Consider the following 16,130-nt stretch of genomic DNA (forward strand, 5'->3'; position numbering starts at 1 on the left):
CACCTTGTAACCATGGAAATAAGGCAGCATCTCCCACTGTCCCTTCCTCCGTCTCCAGCAGGAACAGCTGCCTGCTATGAAAACGTACTTGCAGCAGAAGGTGCTTCAATCTGCACCAGAATTGTGGCCATAAACCATCTTCTGCTCTCCTGAAGCCACAACAACTGCCCATCTCCAGCAAGCAGAGCCCTTCCCAGTAATCCCTCAGAGGTGATGTTCCCAAGGCTCCGACAACATATGGATCAGCAGAGACTCATCCTCTTGCTCTGCTCAACAGCACTGAGGGCAGGGTTTGAGTGCAGAAAGCCATGAAGTTTCTCCGCTGTACCAGAGCAAAAGCAGGGACTGACCTTGTCCAAGTGGTGGGGCAGCATCCGCAAGAGGGAACTGGAGTCACATTTCAGCTTGCTCCAGCCCAACGTCAGACAAAAGTGACCGTGGGCAAGATTTGCTATTCCCGCTCCAGGACCGGGACCGTATTCCACACCTGCAAGCACCAAAGACAAATGGAAACCCTCTGCTGCATCTCCAGCCCGTTTCCAAGCTCTCCAGAAACTCCAGCACCCAAATCGTTAATAGGAATCTCGGCAAGTTCCTCTCCCACGGGGATGCTGACTTGAGGATTCTCACTGAAAACACACCCAGCCTGACAGAGCACCAACGCATCTGCTGAGCAGGCGGTGCAAGACACGGGTGTTTAATGCCGTAAAGATTGGGAATTGATGGAAGACTTTGTGCGGAGCCCACCCTCAGCTCTCCAGCCGAGAGGTGCCCTTTAGCTCCCCGTTCTCATGTAACGGGCTCACCCCATCAGATTTTTCCCACCCTCCCCAGTGCGTGTGTGGGCAGGGATACAGGGGGGAAAAGCATGATTTTGAGAATACAAAGTGGAGAGCTAGGCTCAGAGTCACCACACCCTTTTTTATATAGTAATTCGATGCAGCAAGAGAGATGCTGGCAAGCATCAGCTCCCACCCAGCAAGCCAGAGATTCCCCTAACTCACACTGCTTTTGTTGTTCCCATGTTTAATGGAAATGCACACAAAAAATTCATTAAAAAATAGACAGTAGCGTCAAGTAACATCGGTGCCAAACACTGTCCAACTGGCTCATCGCAAACACAGCTAATATAGCTCATGCACACACCACCCATCACACGTTCTGGGGCTCCTCTGTGCCCATGCCAGCCCCTCCTGGATCACGAGGATGAAGACCAGGCATGCCAGGACCATCTCGCTGCTTGGTCAACTAGGGTCTTTGGCCCCTTTTATTTACCATGGTCTTTCCATCACTTTGGCAAGTGTCAAGAGGCCAATGCCAGCCTGACTGCTTCACCCGCTGAGTGCATTTTGCCTCCACGTCAGGCTGGAGCGGGGGAAATTATCTTAAATGAAACTCTGGAATGGCCTTCAATGACCTCCCAATACCGTGGAAGGAGAAATGCAGCTTGCCAAAGCTGCCCTAGGTTTTAGAAGAAAGAAAACCCACTTTCCAAAGCTCTAGGATTTGAAATCCCTGGTAGCAAAAATTTATTTTCATGACTGAAGACAAGGAGAAATTTATAAACGTATTCTAGCAACCAACCAATAAAACAGTAAATATTCCATTCCTGTGACTTATACGATCACCCGGGAGCAAAACATCCAAAACGGCTCTGCCATGTGCCACCATGACAACCAGGAGTACGAGATCACGTGCACATCACCTGTCCTTACTTCTTCCCAACCCCACATACGCCAGGGAAGTCTCTTTTGAAGGTCCGCAGTGTATCCAGACATCCTCCGAGTGACTAGTGTCCAACGTTAAAAGGAGAAAAAATAAAGCAGCACACTCATTTCAAAGCCCAACAAAGACATCAACATTGTTAGATTCTCCTAAAAATAAGTAGTTCCAATTCATTTTTTCTCCCCCCAAAGACCGTGTGCCTTGGCCAGCGTTCAGCGCATGAGCAGGCTGTGCTTTGGTCCATCCACTCTCTCCAGCTTCTCAAAGTGTTTTCTGGCATTGCGGATGTTTATCAGCGTAGCTGCAGAAGCTAGGACGGAAAAGGGACAGGGGAGATAAAAGAAATTAAAAGGGATGCAAGTAACCAAGTCCTCAGAAGTTAAGCGCTGCCTAAAAGCAACATCCCTGTCAGCAAGCTCTCTTATTTCAACCCCACTGCTCCCTAGCCGTGCAAAATTTAACACTGGAAGGTCTGGGCTGTTTGCTGACCTCAGTACAACACCAAGGAAGAGTCAGAGTCAACTACGGTCAAGCAGTTCGCTCACAGGGATAGCTGCACAAGTCACCACAGCTGCTCATTTGCTGCTTCTAATCGCAATATCATCACAGCTGCTAATCCAGTTAGGGGGTTTACAGAGGTTTTCCCTAATTCAGTAAACCACTCAAAAAGAGGAGGACAGGAAGCATCAACACTGTAAGCCACAAGGCTGTCCTGGACAGTGTCTCTGAAGCACCTCGAATCCTAACAGAGCAGTTTCAGTTGGAGTTGTGCAAACAGTTAAACAGTCACGCTGTGCCTGTAAGGGCTGGCGCTGCTGGCTGCAGTTTCTTCTTTAAGATAAATAGATGCTACTATAATTAGAGTCCTTGCCCACTAAGACAGTTCAGGCAGCAAGAGCAAAAACTCAAATATGATCCATCCCTGCTTCCTCTCCAAAAACTACTGGGGCTGACAGATCAGAACAGCCCAAAATAGGTTATTAGACATGACCTACTAAATCAGGTCACATCTGTTACAGCGGTTCCCCACCACTGCTACGATCCTCCACTCGACAGCAACAAATAGCTTGGCTGTCAAAGGCACACGTCTCTTGCCTCCTGCAAGGTAAGTCACTTTTTAACCACCTTCCGCCACCCTCTGCTCAGACAGGGCAAACCAGCAGGACAGCAGATCCCTCTGTCTTTTAATTACAATCAGTTTTACTGCTTTGCCTGGTGTTTTGTCATTTTTACAAGGGAAACACAGTTTAAACTAGACTCATTCAGCTTTTTGTCCCTGCAAACAAACAAAAAAAAAAAAAGAGGCCAGAGGCTTGTCTTCACTTCAACTTACGTATTGAGGGGTCTGACATCACCACCATCACATATGTATTTGATGTAAAGATGTCAATGAAAGCAGCAAAGTTAGAGTTCCTGACCTCCATGCTCTGGAAAGAAGCTGCCAGCTTACTAAGAGGGGAGGAAAAAAAGAGAAAGAAAGAAAAAAAAGTAAGAGTAAATGAACTATTTACTGTAACATTGCTCAAACAGCTTTTGCGCCCACATAGCCAACATCCCATTATTTGAGTTGTTGGTAACAAAGAAGTGTTTGAGTTCCCACTTGGGGAGCAACACCAGGTGCAACTCCAAGTTTGGTTGGTTTTGTTGTTTTGTTTTACAAAAGAAAAAACTCTTTAGTTTTAAGCTAAACGAGAACAATATAAAGTGATTTGCACATTGAATGGTGAAGGTAACTCAAGATATGCAACCCCACTGACTGAGTCTGCTACACCCAGGCAGTCAACATCAATTGCCCCACAGATGTAACAGCTCAGCCGTTTAGAAGGCCAGGTGAACCCTCTGTGGATAACCAGTAGAAGTTAAGTATAAAACTGAAACATCTGGAGATGACTCTGTAAACCATGCAGCCACTTCTCCATCCTATTCAGGCTCCAAACACTTGCAGATACTACCAACTCACTGTGGAAAACCTGGAGGCTGTTCAAAAGCCAAGCTACTCCAAAGCAAGCTTTCTGCTTTTCTGTTCGAAATATTGATAAATAGGGTCTGCAAGCCTCTTCCTCCCAAACCAGCATTGTGGTACAGGGTCTGAAGCAAAGCTTTCCACCTGACTTTCTGCAGCACTGTTGACTGTCACTCATTTATCAGTTCAGTCCTGGAACTTCCCTACCTTGCCCAGGAGAATGAGGCCTAGAAGAAAACGGCCATTTCAAAACAAACCTCTTTCAACCATCAGCAAAGGAGGAAGTTACAAAAGATAACAATTAACTCAGTTGTGTTTAAGCGTGGTGCAATTTAACTATGGCATCTCAGCTTGCTGAGGAGTCACAGAACTAGTATTAATTTGGAGAGCCCTCGTGCTTCTGGATGAAGCCGAAATACCTGCTGAGGTATCTTCCCCACCTAATGATTAAACCAGCTCACCTGCAACTTAGCTTGAATTGTTTAATAATGTTGCTGATTTTCTCAAATCTGTGGACATCCCGCTGTTCTTTGCACTGATAGTGAGAAATGACCTGGAAGGCAGAAAGAGAGAAAGAGTGCAGAGTTAGCAATTTATTTCAGCACAGGTTTCTCAGACTGGACAGCAATCGTGGGAAACAGGTGGTGACCAGCACCCTTTGCCTTTTGCAGATTGAATCTTGGCAACTATTTGCAACAATACTTGTGGTGCTTTCATGGTAAAACAAGACTCAGCAATACAATCACCAGGAAGCCTTTCACAAGCGCAGATACAAGTATGTAAGATATGCAAGAGACCTCCATTTGAGGTGTGAATACTCCAACTTAGCAGGAATTTAAACCTTGATTCAAAGAAAAAGAAAGTGCAAGGAGAGGAAAAAAAAATGCAAGACCATCACTTCAGGTAGGGGAAACAGACACCTGACAAAGGCTGAAACAGCTTTTCCCTCCTAAGCCTATTGTGCTGCAGATTCTCAAGGACTGAACCTGAGAAATTTCCCATTCTGCAACAGGTAGGATGCACAAGCACTGCTCTCAAAGCCAAAGCAAGCCATTCCTCCCTAAGAAAAGCGGAACAAAGGCAGCTGGTTTCCTAGGGAGTTCTTTCTCCACCAGTTCACGGAGTCAGACCAAGACTGCGCTAAGCTGCCTGCATTCAGATCAGTTCCCCTCCTCTTCCTCCCACACAGTGATCCAGCAGCAACATGTAGACCTTAGTGCCTGGCTGCAAAGATTCAAAGGACCAAAAGTTTTTAGAAATCCTTGCAGTGTGATCCACAGCTATTTCTCCCTGACCATTTTCACAAGGCCGGCAGCCTACAGACCTTTACTCCTCAGCCAAGTTAGCTAACGGACCAAGAACTGCATTTACTGCATAAGGGGAATGGCACACAATCAATCAGTTGCATCACCTTTGCTCTCACAGCAAACCAAAAAGGAGTGTTTTAAAAACACTTACGCTGTGTGCTTTAAGTTCTTAAGAATCATGAAACCAACTGCTACTGGAAATGTCAGATGCCCTTGCGCAAGGATGTTAAACCCTTTTCTACCTATGGAATCACATTTAACAGGCTTGCGAGAACGAAGGTTTTGGGTTTTTTTTTTTCCCCTTGAGCACCTTAAAACAATCATGTACGTCCTACTTTTTAAACCTGCCCAATTATTCACACAAGTACAGGTTTAGCCAGATTCAAGGATTGCATTCATACCAAAGCCTTCATTGTATGCAAGTCCATTCCTTAACTTTCCAGATAGGTTTTTCTGTTACTGTGATTTGAATACAATTTCAGAGTAAGATTTCACTTCAGGAGAAAAGAGTCCTGAGGGGAAGTTTAAATATATGAAAAAAGTGAGAAGAAAGAGTCTTGTAAAAATTCACCATTACGCTGAAAATAAGCATAGAATTTTTGCAGCAAAAGTTATTCTTTTTCAGTAAAAAGTACTTATAACAAAAGTACTGTTACATACCACCAAGGTGGAACTATTTGTTATCTACAAAAGGTCAAAAAGCAGAACTTGCAAAAAATGGCGGGTGTTTACTTCTGATAGTTTAAAAAGTGAGAAAAGTAACAGTTCCTTTTCCACATTCCCTCCATCATTTCAAAATCAGACATTTGGCCATCAGGGAAAACACTCAAAAAAATTCAAACCCATTCCTTCAGGTCAGCAAGGATTTTGGTGCAAAGTCTGAAGAGACCAAGCCAGAAACCAAGAGTATGGATGGACAAGCAGCAATGGTTGTTTTAACCAACACATTTTACCTTGCAGAGACAACTGATTGGAAGCAGTTACCGTGTAGCCGGTAACTTTGAAAGCCATTGCAATCCAATTGCTTGTGATCCTCTATCCATACTCCGGGTTTGTAGAGCATCAGACGAAAAAAATAAAAGCAGAAATCAAGACCAGTTAAAATGCCAGGCCAGGAGGAACTGAAAAGGCTAATTTCAAGCTAAAGAAGGTTCTTGCCCTGTGCAGAAAGGAATTCTCAAAAATGTCCCACAGTCAACAACAGAATGGGGATATGAAACCCCCTCACAGCCTGGAAGAGGGAAATAACCATCAAGCCCTCAGCTAAACTGCTAGAAGTGGAAATTTTGGGAAGGTCCCGTGAGCCATGGAGTCACGTCAGCTACTTTCAATATCACAAGGCCTGGATCAATGCATTCTGCCATCTGGCGCTGGCACCTCTCTTTGGGCTACTGCCACAACAGCACTTTCCATTAAAGGAACTCCATCCTAGGCTGGGCAGAGGAACCCGAAGGGCAGAACTGCTGTATTCACCAGGAAAGTGGCTCTCTCAAACAGAAGCACTTCATCTGCCTCGATGATCTGAGCAAAGTTCCTCAGGTTCATTTCCAGCTGCTGGACATTGGGGATCAGCTGATAGACTATACTGGACCATGCCTGTCAATGAAGAAAGACACAACACAAGGGCTGCATTAGCATTCCTCTGCCTCATCCCTTTGTTAAGCAATGTGCTCAAAAACAGATTATTTGCACTTCTGGGTGTTGATAGCCTAGGCAAGACTGAGAAGCTTCTCCCACCTCTGTGTCCAGGTATCTCTACTACAGTGGAGACTACCAGTGGTACCCCAGACCTGAGTCATCTTCACTACGTCAAGTTCTTCTCCACATCAGTCACAGAGAAACTAGAATACTATTAAACAGGCTTCAATCATCCTCATTTTAAGCTTGCAATGCTTCCGTCTACTGCTCCCAGATAAACTTGCTCAAGTTTTCAGAGGTTTTTTTAATCTTGAGCAAGGTCAACATGCAGATGGATACTTGGCAGCTCATCACTGATCCAAACAGAAAGCTCTAATCTAACCCAATGAGTCAGGAACAAGCCCAGAAGGGACTGGGGATGCCATAATAGGCGTCTGTCCTCATTCAGACTCAGGTCCTCCACGCTCAGCTTTACCTCACTGCCTACATACTGACCCAGGTTCGCGTCAGTGCCTGACCGCATGCTCCATCCCAGGAGGCAGGGGGTATCCTACTTACCAAGTACCTGATATTTACCAAACACTCTGACCATCCCACTTGCCAAATGCAAAGTTAAAAGCCCAAGCCAAGGGCACAAGCTCTGAAGAGCTCCAGCAGGGCTGTGTCTAGAACAGCACAGGTCTGCCGCTGTATAACCTGCTCAAATAAAGTAACCAGCGTAACTGATGAACATCAGGGATGCCTGCAGGAGGACAGGGTACACCACTGCTTGGGAAGGCTGATTTCTAGAGGGAGCTGGGTACATGCTTTATGAAGAGTGATGTCTGGCATACGGTACTGTACCAGCCTCAGCCAAATGCATCATACAGTGAAGGCAGGGGAATTTGCTGCAGCTTGGGATGGATTTGCTAGGATGGTGAAATCTGCCATGCAAAGTCCCACCAAAGTCAAGAGAAAGAGCCAAATGGTCCTCACCTTCAGACAAGCAACCCAGCCACTCCACTACCACCACTGCTTATTAGCATTAGCTAACAATTATAACAATCATTTGCTCTCAGTGTAGCCCAGGTACCACTCACTACTCCCACACCTGGAAGACCTCTGACACTGCAGTCAAGACTGACAGCAAAAAAAAAAAAACCCACAAAACCCCCCCCCAAAACCCTCCCCTCCCAAAAGCAAAGCAAATTCCCAGGATGGTAAATGCACGTGTTTTAACAGTGCTGCAGAGAAACACAGGAAACAAGTCCATGGATAAACATGACTAAAAGATGCAGCAGCTCTTTCTAAAGTAGCCAGGCAAAGTGTTTAAGCAGTATTAAGATACTGACACCAGGACTCCAACATGTGGAGGGGTTTTACTTTTTCTAATTAAAACCAGGATGCTCAGATGCCGTTTACAACAGCTAACCTCCAGAAGTAGTTGCTGCAGAACTAAAAAGGACCAGTCACCAATCAACCAGTAGCAACTAACCACTTGGCTTCCTCATGCTCTTGTTTTCAAGCAGGAGGGGGAAAGCCAGATACGGAGAGGAAGCTGTACAAACCTTGTAAAGTGTTTCATCCCAGATGGAAGTTCTAAAACAAACACATTCCAAGGGACGGGAAAGGCGCTTCAAGTCTTCCTCACGCTCTTTAAAAATCTGGGAAATAAAAAAAAATGATTAGCAGTTGAGTGTAAATATTTCTGCCTTTGGTGTGGTTGCTGTATTGCATTTACAGCATGCATTTCAAACAAACCTCAAGTACCTACAGCACTGGAGAAAACAGCAGCACAGCACGCTGGCCAGGACAGCTGGCAGAAATCCCTTCCACTGGGGCAGCAGGGACAAGCAGATCCTGGCTGTCTCACAATAGATCTGACTGGGACTCAAAGCTGAAATAACTATGGGTGTTGCGGAGTGGGAATGGAAGCAGACACGCACGAGTGTCTCTGAGGACCTACATTCTGACAAGTCCCTGGTCACCAGCAAAAATCTCCATCACTGAGAACAGGATAGGAAGCCAGCACTCGAGGTTCATCAATATGAGCAGCTCTGAGGCATGTACTTACAGTCTTCTCTTCTCACACCACACTCTGCCCTTAGAATTTATGGTTACAAAAAAAAGTGGGCAGGGGGAACAGCAAAGACCAGACAGCCTTGTGCCAGGCTCCTACATAACTGCTAAAGAAGCAGCAGGACAGCCAGCCACATGCCTCTGCAGGGGAAGACACGATGACCACCTTCACCTCAGATTACTGTTTTTAGGACCATGACAGAACATTAACCGATCCCCATGAAATGCTGTGTAGGCCAACACTTACCATTTGGGTCCTGAGATACCAAAGGCTTCAGTAAGATTTATAGAGACAGTGATTTGGCCCAGTATTTGCGTGTTCTTCTGAGCAGCAGTTACCTCAAAACAGATCTCGATGGGTGTGCAGTGATACCCATTGAAAGCGTGCCTGAAGTAAGGCCCCTCTTCTGTCTACCCCTCAACCTCAGGGCCTCATTAGACCCTGCACAACTACGTAGAACCAGCATTTGTCCACTAGTCCCAAAACAAATCTGGACAGGACTGCATCAAGAAGACTTTAGACTCATCCTTCAGCCTGGAGGGAAGGCAGATGGAAGTGAGGAAAAGCTCCTTGAACCAACCCTATGAACAAACTTTGAGCTATTTCTGCACTGAGCTGGAGGGCAGAACTAAAACTGGAAGAGGAGGATCACCACTCTCAGACAAGTGTGAGTGATCTGAAGCCAACCTGCTACGTGGAAGAACTCTGTCTATGCAGGGAGGTCAGGGTGTGGTTTCAGCCGCAGGACCTCGCATGGCCTCCTTTACAGCTGCCCAGGCACATACTCACCAGGAATCAGAAGAGAGTTTAATAAGACTTCTTACTTCAGACAAAAGCCAACAGCCTAAAGGGGCCTCCAAACTTGCTGCAAGCCAGGGAGTGGCCAAGCAGCCAGGGATGTGCTTGTCTAACCCACAAAGCTAATTCTTCTTTTGGTATCAGGAGTTGGTTGCTTTTCAGTCCAAGCTGAAAAAGCAAGGTTGGTAGGAACTCAACATCTTCCAATCTCCCTGCAACCTTTCAAAAGCCCTGAAAAGAACAGAAAACACCAAACATCTCTGAAAGGTTGATCCCCAGCCTTTGCAGGATGCCTCTTGGGACAGAGGAGTGCTTAAGAGGTGATCTCTGGGCAGGCAAGCCAAACTGACAGAATCAACTGATAGAAACCACCTTCTAGTTAACTGGCAAAGTTTCAACTCTTTTTTTTTTTTTTTGGTGGTTATGCTTTAGAACAGACCCTATGCTGGACTGAAAGCAACAGCTAAAGAGAAACCAACCATCACTGTCACCACCATCATCCACAAAGGCACCCACGTGATGACCTGTGAGTTTAAGAGTGCTGGATTTCTTTCAGTTCTACCTTCCTTTCAGTTCTACCTCCCTTCTGGAGCCAAGGTCTGGTGAAAGCACTAGAATCAGTGCTATAAAAGAAAAGGCTTAGAGTATTTGTCACTAAAAAACATTGGTGCTGCTCTCCACTAGATTATATGCAAGAGATAGCAATGACATACAATTTAGAAAAGGCAGAAAAAGCTTAGAGGGCTTTGACAATCCTTAATATCTGAGAAACCCTTCTAGGAACAGTACTGATGGGGCTGTATTCGAAGTATGAAACAGTAACACATTAGCACAGTCAAAAGATGCTCTATTTGAAGGCATTTCTATGGCAACTATCAGCTTCTCACCAAATCACGCTGATCCTCCTGCACCAAGTCCATCTTGTGCACTAGACAGAAGATCTTTGCATCAGGAGAGTTCTGAAGAATTGCCTCCAAGCATGACTGGTAGTAGTGCATGTCCTTCTCCAGTTCACGGCTCTCTACATCAAAGACATAGATGAGGACTTCTACGTTGCGGAAGATGTTGTCCCGCTGACTGGTGAAGTAGTTCTCCATAAAGGTGTCCTGTCTGAGAAGGAGCAAAGCAACAAAGCAAGGAGACTCCCATCAGAGCAACCAGGTCTTGCTTAGCATTGTCAGGGAAGTTGCTACGTGTAAAGTACCTCCTGCTAGAAAAGCAAGGTTTGCATTTTGAGCTATGGACCCTATCACAGGAGTCCAGACAAGAACTCCATGGGTGGCAATATTCCCCATGACGTATGGGTCCCTAAGCATTTCCAACCAAGCCAAGTTGGATGCCCCTGAAGAGCATCTGCTCACCAGTCTCACAGGAAGCTGAAGCTTCCCTCACATCACAGCTGGCTGCTCAGTGTCCTCTGCAAACAGAGCTACATTGCTTCTGGACCCAGACTGGCTTTTAGAAAGTTACATATAAAAAAGCCAGGGTATCAGAAGCTAAAACATAACTAAAACCATCAGTATAGCCTGCTGTTACAGGATTTGAATCTCCTTTAACTTTTTTTGAATGTGGCTCAGACAACACATGAGGACATGAGAGCTGATGAAGCTTAGCAAAGTTGGATAGCTCTGCTGAGGCTCTGTCAGTGGGAGAGCATTCTTCAAAAAGCTGCTTCCAGGAGCCACAGGATCACTGTCAACCTTCAGCATCGCTTCTCAGCACACATCCCATTTGGATCAAGCTGGTGACGAGCAATTCTGAAACCCATGTTACCTCCCACCACCTCAGGAGAAAGTCCAGGTGAAGGGCTCAGCCTTTTTGCCAGCAGAAGAAAGGAGGCAGCAAGGGAAGGGTAGACCTCCAGACTGCGCCTTTTATGCAGGGGTAACTCAAGAGACAGCATAATCATGCCAACCTCTTCCACCCGCCTCCACACACAAGCCTAAGATGTGGCATCCATTCTTTCCGGAGCTGTCTCGCCAGTCTTACAGTGCACGCATGAAGCTTGTTCTACTCCCTTCATACACAAGCAGCATACTCGTCCCTCTGGGGCAGGAGGACCTCTGTTTTGTTACATCCCCAGCCTTATTCCCCAGAGCTAACCCCCAACGGTTTCAAAAGCAAAAGAATAAACAGTACCTACCCTCCGCAGTCCCAGAGGTTTAATACCAGGTTTCCTAGAAATCTAACATGGGAGTGCTCCACATCAACTGGAAAGAGACAACAAGAGTTTACCAACTGTACCACACGCCCGGATCAGAGCTACCTCCTTGGGCAGCCAAAAATGCCATTCTTCACAACACAGCCCACAATTTGTAAAATCCCATCTAAACAACATTGTTGTACATAAATCTGTAGCTGATGGTGCTATGGGAAGAGACAGTTCCCAGAGTAATTCAAGCCTTCCTACTCTCTGCCCAGGACACTATTCTCCTGAGAAGCACAGCAGGTTGTTCCCCTTTAACAACATGTTCTCTGATCTTTGTGGTATATTAAGAATGACATTAGTTCCAGCACACTCTGCAAGGCCTTAAGCAAGCCTCAAAAAAATAAAACCATAACACAAAGAATGTAAACTTTATGAACAGGCCAAATTTACAGCAAAGAGGAAACGTACACCAATCCATGACATTAAGTCCTCACAGATGCTTCCCAGTGAGGAGCATTAGATCCTGACAATTCATACCCCTGTTTCAGAGGAATCATTTATTGCTTTTTCAGATCTGTGGCTTTAGAGAAAAAAAAAGAAGACACTAATTAAGCCTAGTGTATCATCCTGCCAAAACCACAGGTGCATAGCTAGATCACTGTGCCTCCAGCTGCACTAGCGATCAGCTGGCTAACAACAGAAAAGCTTCACCAACAAGAAGGACCATGAGGAAGCTCTGAACACTCCTCCAACAATAGGTGTAGCTGCAGCAAAGGCTGCTTCCTGATCAAAAAAGAGTTAAGGATAAAAGTTCAAGAATAAAGCAGCATAACTGAACCTAGTCCTGCCTTCCTTTTCACTCCAGCTTCCTACCTCCCCTCAGCTGAACTCAGGAGTGAAGTTCCCTGTGAGGTGTGGCAGCTGGGAGGATCAGCAGACATCCACCCACTCCACAGGAGAGGCAGCGATTGCTGGAGGGAACAGCCTCACCCCTTTAATGAAGGGGGTTTGAGCCCTGAGAACTTGCAGTTCAAAGAAGAGAAGTCTTACTTGTGGCACCCAGGCGCCGTGTGTCCCTGGCGATGTAGTTTGCAAAGATAATGGACCTCATGCTGGTCTTCCCAGACCCACTTTTACCCATCAGCAGCACCTGGGAAGAAAAAAAAAAGAGAAGAAAGAATTAGCTACCACAGAGCACTAAGTCCTTCACAGCTCCCTGGGGTTTAACATCTTATTGCTGAAGCCACCAAAACACAGGACCAACATATTTCAGATGTGAATGCATCAGAAGAGAGAGGCAAAGAAGAGTACCATGCCTGGGAAAGTGGGAGAGACAGACATCCTTACCTCCTTGCTATCCATGGTCACTGAATCATGGTCAGACTGAAAACCTTTCCATCTTGTTTGCATTCTTGAACTATGTCCCCTGCACCCCACCAAGAATCTCTGCCCTTCCAGGCACCACACTCCTGTTCCTTCAACCAGCTGCCTACCACCCAGAAGGAAGTGCAGCCAGCCCACAGCCACTGTCCACCGGACCCCCTTTTCCCAACGCACGTTGGCAGAGGACTCACAACCAGCACTCGGGGAAGAGCGGGAGCTGCTCCCAAAGCTGCCACAGCCTCCCCAGTCCCCAGCCCCTTGCACCTGCACACTTTCCAAATGTGCTGGCACCACAGGTGAAGCCTTGATGTTTTTGATGACAGCAAAGGACTTTGCCAAGACAAAAGATCAGCTTTATCTCAAGCCTTTAAGACCAGGCTGGAAACAATCCCTTGCCCACTTGGCACTGGTATTCTCCACCCATTACTTCTCTTCTAATCACACTCTTTTCCTTCTCTTTATGCATCTTGCTTTCTCTTCCCCATCAGAAGTGAAATACAAGTTACTTTTCAAGCTTTAGGTGTCAGAAGACCAGCAAAAAGTTAAAAGCAGATGGGACAGCCCAGTTCAAGTGCACCAGGCTATCGTATAGGTGAGACACTTGACTCTAGAGTCCTGTTTGCAGACCATCAGGCCAAAGGAAAGGTAGCACCTTTGATAGCCAAAGGCTAGGTGATGACTGGGGGAGGGAAGAGGGGAGACAGTCACACAAGGCAAGGCTCTACATTGTGATCTAAAAATAAAAATTAAAAAACCCCCAACAGTGACAGCCAACACAGACTTGCTCACAAAAACAGCTGTTAAACAAGTTCCAGTTACAAAGTCAAATTCAGCCTTTGGCAACAGCTCTGAAAGTCTATCATCAAGGATAGGTTTCATGAGAGTGCAACCGGCCTGAGTCTGCCTGCCCAGCCCGCAGTGCCAAACGCTAGCTGGGAAGGCACTCGCTCAACTCCCAACCTCACTCTATGACTGCACAGCAACAGCTGCCAGAATCTCAAGGCAAAACAAGAGAGGCAGAATCACACCATCCTGTTTGCACAAGTTATCCTTCTGAGAGCAACTGCAACATTTCACAGGCTGGCAAGTGCCCTTTCCAAAAAGAAGCTGACCACACGCCTCAATGGTTTGGTAACAAGGACTGTTCCTCAGAGAGGCAGGCTGGTCAGGTCATACCTACCAGCCTTTCCAGAGCAAACCCCTGGAAAGCTACGCTGTCTTCTCCCCTGAGCTACTCACAGAGCAGAAAGACGGAACATCAACATATCTTATTTCATACCACCTGCAGAAATTCAATACGGCTCCAAGGCACAGCCCAAGTCAGCCTACACGCAAACCCAATTCCCAAGTTTTAGACCGCGGAGGCCTTTCAAAGGGTTCAGACACCAGCACATAGGGCCAGGCAGGAAACCCAATTCCAGCACACCATGGAAAGACCAGCTGTATATTCTCTACGCAGCCACTTTAATGGCTTTGAATATGCTTACTACTGGAATACACCTACCCCCCCACCCCAATCCTCAGAAAAAGCGCTACTCCTTCCCCATGGGTTAAGTTTCATCCTCCCAGGCGCCCTCAGCGAATTATGAGCTCCCCACGCAAGTTTCTGTAACACACCAGAAGGGTCTCCCCACAGGCCAGCGAAGCAGGTTAGAGCATATCCTCTTCCCTCGCGCTGCGGAAGGTACTCAGCAAGCAAAGGGTTTTGCAACACATACCAGAAACACTCATACAGCAGTTATAGAGGATGGCCCTGCAGTGAGGTTGCCCTACCGCTCATGCCAGCGAATCAACCCAAACGCGATTTTAATTTCTAGCACTTTAAGCAAAGGACATATCTGCTGACTCCGAGAGTCTTAAGAGGTACCTGGCAGCCAAAAAAACACACCGAGGTAGAGATGCAAACACATAACGACATTAGCAAACGCAGATGGGGAAGGAAAACACAACTGTGAAGGATTCTCCTTTCACTTCTTACCTTTTTCTTCATGGCTGTGCTTGGCATCACCCACCTACAGAGAGAAGACCATCTTCTTACATTGCTCTACTTTCCTCACTTAGAGGCTTCACTTCAACGTCCAAATCCCACCCACAGAAGCACCGTGCAAAAGGGGAAGCGCTCCCACACTGACATAATTCCCCCCAACCTCCACCTCACCAGGCACTTGACAGCTTCTGCTCCAGACGGCCTAGGGAAACTTTAGCAAAACCCTCCAACACGCCCATGACGAACAACGTTCCCGTAATTACACGGCCGAAACAGGCCTAAGCAGGATAAACGCGGCCAGCGCTGGAAGGCAGCGGGAGACACCCGCACAGCTCCCGGGCCGCTCGGGGCTCCTCGCCCACGACAGCCAGGGCCGGCCCCACCCGCAGTCCCTACTCCTACCCCTTCCCCCCGGGATGCTCCGGAGCCCGCACCAAGCAACCCATGACCGCGGCGTCACATGTCCACACCCCCCGCTCCCCGCCGCCGGCCCGCACCGGCACCCAGCACCGACCACCGGCCTCCGGACAGCCCCCGACCCCGCTCCCCGACTTCCCCACCCCCGGGCTGTCCCCAGCCCCACCGGGCCCGACAGCGGCTTCGCCCCCCGGCTCAGCCAGCGCCGCCGGGCCCCGCCACCCCCCGCTACCTCTAGCCGCGACAGACGCCTCCCGGGCCGGCTCGGCAGTGCCCGCGGGCGGCGGCAGGGGTGCCTGCCTGCCGGCCTGCCCGCCGGAGCTCGGCGGGACCGAGCGGTCCCCCCCCCCTAACGCTCCGGTGTAGGCCTCAAAGCCTCGGCCTCGCGTGAGCCCGCCGCGCCGCCGGGGTCTCGCCCGCTCCCGTCGCGGCGCCCGGGACCCCCCGCCCCCCCCCCCCCAGCGGCGCTCACGAGACCCAGCGCTCGGCGGCCGCCGCCGGTCACGTGAGCGCTCACCCCGCCCTCTCCCGCGCGCCCGCGCCCCCTCCCGTCATGTGATGCGCCGAGGCGGGCGGGGCGAGGAGAGAGAAGGGGGCGGAGCGGGGCGGCAGGGAAGCGCCGGCCGCCATCTTAGGTGTGGGCAGCCCCTTTCTGGCAGGAGGGGATTTATAGAGGCGGGATGTGGAGCAGGGGGCTGGCGGGG

General features: G+C 48.1%; 1 protein-coding gene across 5 annotated transcripts; it reads right to left on the minus strand.

Annotated features, from left to right (window-relative positions):
• Positions 1-1,500: 1,500 nt before the first annotated feature.
• LOC104311923 (ras-related GTP-binding protein A) lies at positions 1,501-15,933 on the minus strand. 5 transcript variants are annotated; one of them, XM_069810860.1, is made up of 10 exons: positions 15,899-15,933; positions 15,001-15,034; positions 12,690-12,789; positions 11,634-11,700; positions 10,378-10,600; positions 8,181-8,276; positions 6,469-6,591; positions 4,150-4,241; positions 3,059-3,174; positions 1,501-2,035 (listed from the first exon to the last, which is right to left on the minus strand). In XM_069810860.1, the coding sequence occupies exons 2-10, from the start codon at positions 15,025-15,027 to the stop codon at positions 1,938-1,940; spliced, it is 942 nt and encodes a 313-aa protein (XP_069666961.1). In that variant the 5' UTR covers positions 15,028-15,034; positions 15,899-15,933; the 3' UTR covers positions 1,501-1,937. The 5 variants fall into 5 exon arrangements, with proteins under 5 accessions (XP_069666961.1, XP_069666962.1, XP_069666960.1 ...); XM_069810861.1 differs by having other exon boundaries at positions 15,904-15,926; XM_069810859.1 differs by lacking the exon at positions 15,899-15,933 and adding an exon at positions 15,659-15,864.
• Between the last annotated feature and the right edge of the window lie 197 nt (positions 15,934-16,130).

Source organism: Haliaeetus albicilla, chromosome 23 (assembly GCF_947461875.1).
Source record: "Haliaeetus albicilla chromosome 23, bHalAlb1.1, whole genome shotgun sequence".
NCBI lineage: Eukaryota > Metazoa > Chordata > Aves > Accipitriformes > Accipitridae > Haliaeetus > Haliaeetus albicilla.

Bases quoted from the DNA above. Each gene is read 5' to 3' on its own strand.
- LOC104311923 (XM_069810860.1), bottom strand. From the start codon at position 15,027: ATGCCAAGCACAGCCATGAAGAAAAAG. The intron at 10,601-11,633 runs GTAGGTACTGTT...GCTCCTTCTCAG, and splicing joins AACCTCTGGGACTGCGGAGG to ACAGGACACCTTTATGGAGA. The intron at 8,277-10,377 runs GTGAGAAGCTGA...TTTATTTCCCAG, and splicing joins AGGAGGATCAGCGTGATTTG to ATTTTTAAAGAGCGTGAGGA.